Source organism: Drosophila yakuba, chromosome X (assembly GCF_016746365.2).
Source record: "Drosophila yakuba strain Tai18E2 chromosome X, Prin_Dyak_Tai18E2_2.1, whole genome shotgun sequence".
Lineage (NCBI taxonomy): Eukaryota > Metazoa > Arthropoda > Insecta > Diptera > Drosophilidae > Drosophila > Drosophila yakuba.
The window spans coordinates 1,570,759-1,580,505 of NC_052526.2; the positions used below are offsets into that span (position 1 = coordinate 1,570,759).

Genomic DNA, 9,747 nt, shown 5'->3' on the forward strand with positions numbered 1-9,747 from the left:
GGCTCCACTGCTCCACGGCGGCATCCAAATGGCGCTGGAAGGCGTCAACCAACGAGCACTCGGCTTGAGTTCTCGTTTGAGCGCTTTGCTGGAAAAAGTGCGCACAATCCTAGCCGTCGAATTAAAAATCCGTATGTCCAACCAATTGCAGGCAAAGAAGTTTTTGCTGTTGTTGCTCCTGTTGTTGCTATTCCCGCCCGACTTCCTATATCTTGGGAGTTATCAATTGGTTTGGCCGATTAGTTTGTTGTTCTTGACGCATGTATTTGTTGTAAGTATGCTGTATTTGCTGTATTACAATATATGTAGTATGTAGATATATGATTCTGTATTTTCCCTATATTACGTTTTTATGTTTCCTAATCGTGCTAAAAAAAAAACCAACAACAAATTATACTTAATGTCCATTTAAAAGCATTTGCATTGGGTGTACATACATACTGATACATATACATATACATTCATTTATTTATATATATCTATATATCAGTGCTCCCGCACTTGACAAATTCAACGGCAATTTCATATTCAACTCTATTTATATTCATATTTATAATCATATTTATCATATTTATATTCATATTTATATTCATATTTATATCCATAGCCATATCGAAACTCAGTTACCCATATTTATTTCTGTATTCATATTGATACTCATACTCATACTCGAATCTCAGTTAATATCTGTATCTGTATCTAGGTATAGGTATATTTAGGTATAGGTATAAATAGCTCTTGCGACTTATTGGATGATATTTATTCATTGTCTTCGTATTGTGTTTGCTTCGGGTTTTGGATATTCTGATCGTAGTATGTAGTTATCGTATAAACATTTTCTAAATTTCATTAGTGTCCGCGAGAATATCTACATGAATACGGTTATGAGTAGGTCCTATTCAGTTTGTATTTGTATCTGTATTCGTGATGGATGCTGCTATGCTGCAGTTTTGCAGTTCTTTGAGTTCGACAGTCTTATGTACAATATCTCTGGACTGCTTTGTGGAAACGGATCAGATGATACTCAGTTACTTATAAAGAATAATCGTTTGAGTTCATGGTAAACATTAGCGTATATTCATAATCGAAAACTAGTAGAAATACATTCTTTGTTTTTAAGGCGAGCTGTGTGTGTGTGTGGTGTGATTTCTGCTAAAACTAAACTTTAACCGAGTTTCATTCAATCTGATTCAATCTGAGGGGTTTAGACTTAACGCCAATACTGATGTGGGATTCGACTGTGACGGCATCCTACGCTTGACTATGACATCATATCTGTCTATTTAATTACTCCATTACTGGTGATATTTTATAGGTCTAATGGTACTATGCCTATATGTATAGCCGAATTGCCGAATTGCGGTTATACTGGTACACAACATCCAAGTGTCTAAGAAGCTCTTGATTTTGTCCTTCGAGTTTGGGTACAATTCCCTCGACAGTGTGTGGGGTAATCATATACTCGTATGTATGTGTGTATGGGTGTACGTGATTTGCACTAGTTGGGTATACACCATCCTATCTTCCAGTTAGCATATGAGTAAGTCAACATGAACGTGTGCGTATGGGTGTGGCTATGGCTGTGATCTGCTCCGCGTTCCGCCATGAATCGCATACTTGCATACTTGCATACTTGCATACCGGTCTGTCAAAACTCCGGAGACCCAGCTCCCTAATCAGTGTCCGTATCCGCATCCGTGTCCGTTTCGGAGCTGGACCTTAACCGGGATCTATTGGATGTGGACGATGCGGATGCGGATGTGGGTGTGGACTGCCAGCGCGCCGAGTCGTGCAATCATCTGCAGACAGTGGAATCATCGCCGGCACATATGGAGTGGGGTGCCGCCAGGAAGAGCTTTCCATTGGAGCAGGCGCAGAGCTGGAAGACGCGATGCATGTGATCCCTGCTTTGGGCAGTGCCCAGAATGGGCGGCTGTGCCGTCCGCAGGTTGGGCATGAGTATCTTGGAGGACTCCAGGCGCAGCTGCAACGAGAGGAGCACACGGAGGACAAGTGATTACGCTACTACTGCTGCCCACTCAGCACCACCACAAAGCCATTTGGCTTTCAGTTTACGCAGCTAGCTCTCAATCATACTTACGCTCCCATCGAGGGCTCGGAACTTGACGTCTTCCAGGGCCACGACTTCTATGCCTCCTGCGCGTGACTGCAAATTGATGTCCTTGGCCGCCGTCATCTCCAATTGGCGTGTTGGCGATTCGAGTCTGTAATTAAATCAGGAGGAAAGCGTTGTGGCGGCACCTCGGTTAGTGATTGCAGAGTGCTGAATGCAGGTTGCAGAATCCAGAGTGCCGGATTCGGGATTTGGAACTCCTGTGTCCTGTGTCCTGTGTCCAGGACCCCTTCCCCCCCCCTGGGGCTTAATGAAACGGAAAGTCGCTCAATTGTGGCGCAGTGCCTTGAAAACATTGCAATTTCAATTTGAATGGCTGATGCTGGTATGACTTTGCGCCGACATCGCTGACGGCTCGTCAACTGAAATGTGTTTGTCTGTGTGTGTGTGTATCTGGCGCCAGACAATTTGTAATTTTCATGAACCAACAGGCAGCTATCACCAAATTTGTCAATGAAAATGTTATTACAAGCCGCCGATCCTGTTAATGGTCCATATGCACACATAGTCGTCCACGCGGACAGATGGCCTGATGGATGGGCATAATGCAGTGGACTACCCTCTCCTCTTAGTTCCAATCCCCACTGCCATCCAGTGCCATCCAGTGCCACCCAGTGCCAATCCCAATCGCAGTCCGATTCTGGCGTTAGCCATACAGGAAAAAAAGGGTCTGGCCCCTGTAGCGCTTTTTAATTCACTGCCACCGTTTGTGTACATTCTGACAAATGTGTATAAATATTTTCGCTCCCCGCGTGAGCTCAGTGAGCTGAATACCGACACCTATACGAGTACAGGTGGCATCCGATGCAGTGTAGGTGCGCCTGCAGTGCAGCCAGGACACCCGGACACCAGGACATCAGGGGCAACCAGGTGGGAGTGGGCCTGGCGTTGTTTTCGTTACCGCAAAGGTGACGTTGACAGAGACCCACGGCACACGAGGACGAACAGGAGCAGTAGCACGAGTGCAGCCGAGTGTTTGCTTTTAATTTTTTATTTCTCAGATTTCCCCAACCGAACTCCATTCAAGAACGACTAATATGCCACAACATGGCGTGCCGTGGATGCCTGCCCGTTTGCTGCCGTTTGGCAACGCAACGAATGCCTGCAAAATTTATTACAGTCATTGAATTTCAACACCGGACTGCAGTAGATTGGCTTTCGATTTCATTTACTTTAATTGGCCATGGCTTTGGCGCTCCGCTGGCAGATCGTTCTTCCTTGCACCTTCCATCAGCGGAGTCTCCCGGGTGCGGACGTGTGGCTCCATATCCACATCCACCTCCACATCCACCACCACATTCAACTCCATCTCCATCTTCAGCACTTACCTCAGCTCCCGGCCGGGCTCGGCGCGCACGTGGGGCGTCTGCACGGACTCCCGGAAGACGGCGCCACCTTCGCCGTCGATCCGCAGGGCATGTGCTCCGATGGTGACTTCATCGCGGTTCACGGAGAACAGGCTGCGTCCGTTGGTGTCGTTTATGCGGAATCCCGACGACAGGCACTCGAACTTGTCGTGTCCCAGGAATAAATGATTCTCAATCATGCCATTCGGATCACGTGTATTGATTGAAAAGTTACGTGATGACTCTGTCAAAGGGGGTAAGAAATAGATGTAGATATATGGAATTTCGAGTGTTTTGTATGACAAATGCGGGTAATTAAGGCAGTAATTGCAATATAAATGAGTGAACACACACGCACACAGCCACAAAGGCGTTGGAGGTGGGCAGCCGCGCTCATCTGGTTAAGATAGCACGTTGCAAGTCGCCGGAAACGGAAATCAAAACTCAGGCACCGCTACCATCATCCCCCGCTCTCCTCCATTGTCTTAGCTGGGTCGAGCATGGCCATCGCTCTTGGCTATCAACTATCAGCTATCAGCCCTCGCTGACAGCCCCACCAGGTGGCTGTGTTCCGCCGTGACCCGTCACCCGTCGCCCATTCCTCACTCCTAGTCGGGATTCGTATTCGTATCCGTATCCGTCCATCTGGACCACCCACCGCCCACTTCCGCGCACGTATCTGCGGTTGTCGCTTATCGCTGCGGGAAATGCTCTGCTGCTGCTGCTGCTTTTTGGTAACATTTTGCTGTCGACACATGGACGAAGGACGAAGGTCCCTGGGAAATGGCATCAGTCTTCTGTGCCCGTGCCTTCATATGGCTTATCTGTAATTGTACATCTTGGCTGCTGCTCAAGCTGCGGAGCAAGTGGAGCAATGGGAGCAATGGGAGCAATAGGTGCAAGTGGAGCAGGCGGAGCAACAGCCCCGATCTCATTTACCAACGCTTAGCGCTCCTGATTTCTGGCTCCCGCTCCCTCTTCTGCTCCTGCTCCTGATTCAGCTCGTGCCTTCGTGCTGAGCACGCTTGATATCTGTTGATTTATGTCTTCACTGGCACCGGCACACATTTGTCCTCGACCATCCCCTTCCATGCTCCTGCCCCCGTTCATGTCCACACCTAACCAGCCCACCTCCTGTCCACCTGTGCCATGAATGTTTGAGCCAGGTGCACTTGCCCTCAAGCACGGCAAAACAAATGGGCCTGCCAATGCTCCTCGGAGGCTGCATAATAGCGGCCGGCAGCGCAGTTCATTAAACATGCACTCGCTGATGCCATTCAGTCATTCAGCCATCCAGCCAGCCAGCCACTCGACCATCCGACCATCCATGCCAGTCATCGGAGGCAGCAGAGCAGGCGATGGCCCCCATGACTTTGACATTTGGGGAGGAAGTTCGTCAGTGGCCGTTCCACTGGTGCCCCTGAGCCCTGAATCCTAGGCGGATGGCACATCAAGGTGTGACCACGATCCAACCAGACGAGTGGGGTGCGAATTGTGTGAAGGGTGCAAATTTATGAAATGAATATTAATAGGAATAGGAATCCGAAGCGGGGTTTGTCATTTGTCCGCGACGCAACTGCGACTGCGACGCCACCTGATTTGGTGGCACCTAATCGCTCGATAATGCCGGAGGCGCCTCGCACTCACTCACTCACCTATGGAGATGGGTTGGCCGTGCCGCGAACGTATTGTGGATGCGCGCAGCATGTCCATAATTATCGCTTGTCCGGACAGCTGTATGCCACCGGGTACGATTTTCAGCTGCCCCATGCCCTCCTGAAAAGCGATAAGCGGAGAGTATAGAGTGTTTGTGACCAGTGGCCAGTGGCTGAGTGGTGGCAATTACCGTTGAGAACTCCATCACCTTGAGTATCCAGAGGGTGAGCACCAGGTTAGTGATGATGAGCAGCATCAGAAGCAGCAGCAGCGTATACAGGCACTTTTTCCGCCAACCGATGAGGCCCAAATACGTCTCGATGCCGCCAACGAATCCGTCCACGTTGGAGCGTCCAGCTGCCGCACTTCGGCCGCCTCTCGTGTGGCCGTGACCATGACCATGCCCATGACCATGTCCATGACTGACCGTCGCCTTCCCCGTCGTCGCTGTCACCGTGGTGGCGGACATAACGCCTGCCTTCGTCGAGGGAAGGGCGCTTAGAGCGCCACTGCTGCTGTTTCCGTTACCGCTGGCTGCGCTGTTGCCACCAGTGGTCATTGGGCCAGGACCAGGACCAGGACAAGGAGCAGGACCTGGACCAGGACGGTGGCTGCTGGCTTTGTGGGTTCGCTTGGACGTGGACGTGCCCGCCGATTGCTGTCGCGAGTGTGGCCCAAAGTCAGTGGTCTCACTGGCGCCAGCGGCCAACATTCCGGCGCTGCTGCACTGCAGCTAGTGGAGGCATGGGCAGTGCATGACTGACCGGTTGCGTAGATATCCCGTATCCTGAAAGGAGTGCAAGCAAACAATGAGCAAGGTGCGTGGTACAGTAACACAGTGGACACTCTGACTGCATGCCTTCGGACACCTTTGTGGCACTGCGGCAGCAGTGGCAATCGCACAGAAGTCTGCGTCTGCAACTGGAAGCTAGCAGCGAGTGCATAAATCTGCGAAACTGGCGGCACTTAAGTATGCAGCTGGCTGATGCAGTTAGCACTCGGTGTGGGAGCTGCATATGCAACTGGAAGGGCACCTGCAAGTGCGCCAGTTGATGACTTTGGCGGCGTCAGCTGTTGGCGACTTCACACGTGCAACTTTTCAATTATGCATGCCTGCAGCAACTGCAACTGCATTTGCGAACTGCGAACTGTGAGTTGCAAGTTGCAAGTTGCGAACTCGGAAAAGCGGCCTGCAGAGTGCGAACTGTGAGTGCGAATATATATTCTGGCTGCATTTACATGCATGAGCTGCGGAAATGGCGGCGGGTTTGGGGGGCGGTGGGGGAGTATTTATTAAACCATTCTGTCAAAAGAAATCATAATAAATAAAATAAAAAGTCATAAATGAATAAATTATAGACTTTTTGCTCGTGAGGCTCGTGAATAAATAAATAAGCAATTCTAGAACAGCAAGTAAATTATTTTCCAGCCAATCTGATGTCAAAGGTAATTAGTTGAATGCGGCTGCTGTTTCGCGTTGCCTTTGGCGCTTTAAAGGTCCAAAGGTGTGGCACGCATCATTTCCAGACAGCTCACTTCAATTCAATTCAATTGAGTTCAGTTCAGTTCATTTGAGTTGAGTTCTGATCTACAGATCTACAGATCTACAGATCTATAGATCTATACTTGGCTGTCTATAATTATCAGCTTCGGCATCTTAGGAGGCAATCGGCGTGAGTTATGAAATACATTCTGTGCGCGCTCAATAAAGATGAAATGTATAAATAAATATATAGATAATCTCTGTTTCGCCAACTTATTTTTATTTTTATCCCTACTCATTTCGTGGTGGCGTTGCTTCAGCACTTTGCCGCGATACGAATGCTGCTCGAGATACGAAATGAAATTGGAAATAGTATTTGCACATGTCTACTGACCGACCGATCGGCCGTAAATGTTTTTACGACCTATTCTCTTATGGTCACCTCATCTCGTGGAACTCCGACCTCTTGCCGTGCTCCTTGCTCCGTGACCATGGACCGATTTTGTTTACGCTCATCACTGTGTTTATACAGTCCGGGTCGGCAGTAATTACTTCGATGGTTTACGGCCCCTTTTAGTGCATTTTGAGTGGCGAGGAACAGGCAACAGAACGACGGAGGGCTTTCAAGTCAAGGATTTGTGATCCGCACATTGGTGGTGGACTGCCAATATCGGTGGCAAGGTGTGTAGTATCCACAAAAAGAGACGAAAGGGCGAAATAACTACTAGGGGGAAGTTCCACTAGATGAGCACAAAAACGAAGGGGCTAACGCAGCCACAGATGAATTAAATGTTTTCGCTGCTCCAAGTGGCACAGTCCCATCTGCCGAGCAATTAACAGGCCAACTTCCATAGTTGGCAATTGTGTTATTTATTTTGAAATGCTTCTAGTGCAGTATAGTACCTAATCTGGGTAGCCAGTGTGCACGCAGAAAAATTGGGATATGTTTCTCAAAGGTTTTGTGGGCTTTGCAACGCCTTTCTCATTATAATTGCCGAAAATTGCGCAAGAAATTGGGCGTCACTTTGGTGGCAATGTATGTTGCAGCTTGCAGCCCAGCAGCCACTTGCAGCCCTGCCACATGCTACAGTAATCTGAAAACCCGGCCAGATTCCAGGCCGGATGAGGGCCACGGATCGTGCTCCGAGAATTCAAGGGAGTTCAGGGAAGCTGAAGGTGATTTAGTATCTGCAGACAGGCATGCAAATGAAATCGGATTCGGGTTCGGATGCAGACTGGGGATTGGGACTCCACTGTGAGCTGGAAGCTGGGAGCTGGGCATCACGTGCCGCCGTGCCGTTTTAGGTTTAGTAAAGTTGCCCCAGCAGTTGGTGCTCTCTTAATTTTGTTACTCCTGCTGCAAGTTGTGCTGCTGCCACACGTTTTTACTGCGACTTATGTCACATCCATGCGGATGCCGTTTACATTGTGATATTCATGGGAAATTACCGCCCCCGCCGTGCGAATAGGAACAGAAACAGAATGTCCATGGGTGCGGCAAACTGGGACTTGAACTGAACCATATGTCATAGAGATCATGGCCGATATTGACGGACTGCAAACTCAAAAGTCCTTGGCAGTGGGTAAATTAGAACGATTGGCTGCCCAGAATGGAGTCAGGTGCCGGGCAGCAGCACTTGGTTTTGGGCCGTTTATAGAAATGAACTCGTAAATGGAAAATATTGCATTGTCCAGCTATTAAGTTATCAACGACAAAGGACGGCATGGAACGGGAAGGGAAGGGAAAGAACTGGACCCAGACACGGACGCAGACATGACCGGGAACCCTTATGCATATGTGGCTATGTGGCTAGCTGGCTGGCTGGGGGCAGGAAAGGGTTGCGCCACCAGCCAGCAACTATCAACTAGTGGGGTTGAGCAGCCTGTGCCACGGCACGTTTCTGACAAGGGACCAGCACCCTAATATCCGTAGTCCCAGTCGGCGTCGTGGTTTTGGACATAATACTCCGTATTCCGACTGCGACTGCGACTACGACTACGACTCCGGCTCTTTGCTCCGCACAACAGTTTCATATTTTGCAGCCAGTTCGTGTAGTGGTGTCTTGTACGAAAGGTGCTTGTAGTATGTAGTATGTATGTAGCATGTTGTATGTTGTATGTAGTTGCCACACTTAATGGCGCTCGTACGTTTTGGCAGCGGCAACACTTGTGCCATTGTTGTAGTCGCATGTATATTGTTATGTCCTTGTTGCCGCCTGCAGGACATTTTTATTCCAATCGTGCGTAAGTGGCGTGGGGCCAACGGAGCCGTAAACCTTAACTTTTCCACACCCATGTGGGTCCTTCCAAACTAACTTTTTCGACTATCTCAAATAAACAGAAGACCAGCTGCATTAGAGCCAAGCCACTTGATCATCTTGGCGCAAATTAAGGCTACTAGTGCGAATAGTGAGTGACTTAAAAAGCTAAACAGCAGGCTGCTGTGATCAGTGCCATGTATGTACGTACACTTACACCAAGTCTTGGGCAAACAGATTTCGTATCTTTTTCTTAACGGCTGCCAAACACGATCTCTTGGCCGGATTACGACACACACTGAAATGGGAGTCCGAATGCGATTCCAATTCCGATTCCGATCGCGACGACGCGCTGACCTTCACAATTCCAAACGCCAGCCATGGACGCAGCACTCAGATCGCTCAGATCTCTCAGCAGGCGGCGAGAGAAGCAGAAAGCACAGACAAAAAAAAAGAGCACTCGAAAGCGATTTTTCGAAACTATTGAATTTGAGTAAACGGGTGAGTCTGGGAAGTCGGGCAGATCTGGGGAAAACTATCACTTGGATCTAACTAAATGCCAGCGGCACCAATGTGCTCCGTATGCGCGCACGGCTACCGTCCTCCTTCACGGCGGCACAACAACTGAGGCCACTGAAGGCAGCCGGAATGCCAGCCACTTCACTTTACGTTCGCAGCTGAAGCTGATTGCGGATTCCGATTCGGATGCGTACTCGGACTAGGCTGCGGATTCGGGTTCGGGTGCGGGTGCCAGTTCGGATTGAGATTCGTTGCGGCGCTCGGAAAGCTTTCGCCGAACGACTGCGTTTCACTCAAACATCGGTTGGCTGGGGACGGCCGACGCCAGTGGCCCCCAGTCGCCGCCGCCGC

General features: G+C 49.4%; 1 protein-coding gene across 2 annotated transcripts; it reads right to left on the reverse strand.

Moving 5' to 3' along the window:
* Positions 1–243: 243 nt before the first annotated feature.
* On the reverse strand, positions 244–9,526 carry LOC6523947 (delta-sarcoglycan). Of its 2 annotated transcripts, none has more exons than XM_002099783.4 (6): positions 9,089–9,526; positions 5,327–5,923; positions 5,136–5,256; positions 3,463–3,724; positions 2,102–2,225; positions 244–1,984 (listed from the first exon to the last, which is right to left on the reverse strand). In XM_002099783.4, exons 2-6 carry the CDS (start codon positions 5,846–5,848, stop codon positions 1,796–1,798), a joined length of 1,218 nt encoding a protein of 405 aa, XP_002099819.1. In that variant the 5' UTR covers positions 5,849–5,923; positions 9,089–9,526; the 3' UTR covers positions 244–1,795. The 2 variants fall into 2 exon arrangements, with proteins under 2 accessions (XP_002099819.1, XP_039229649.1); XM_039373715.2 differs by having other exon boundaries at positions 9,095–9,525.
* Positions 9,527–9,747: the final 221 nt, after the last annotated feature.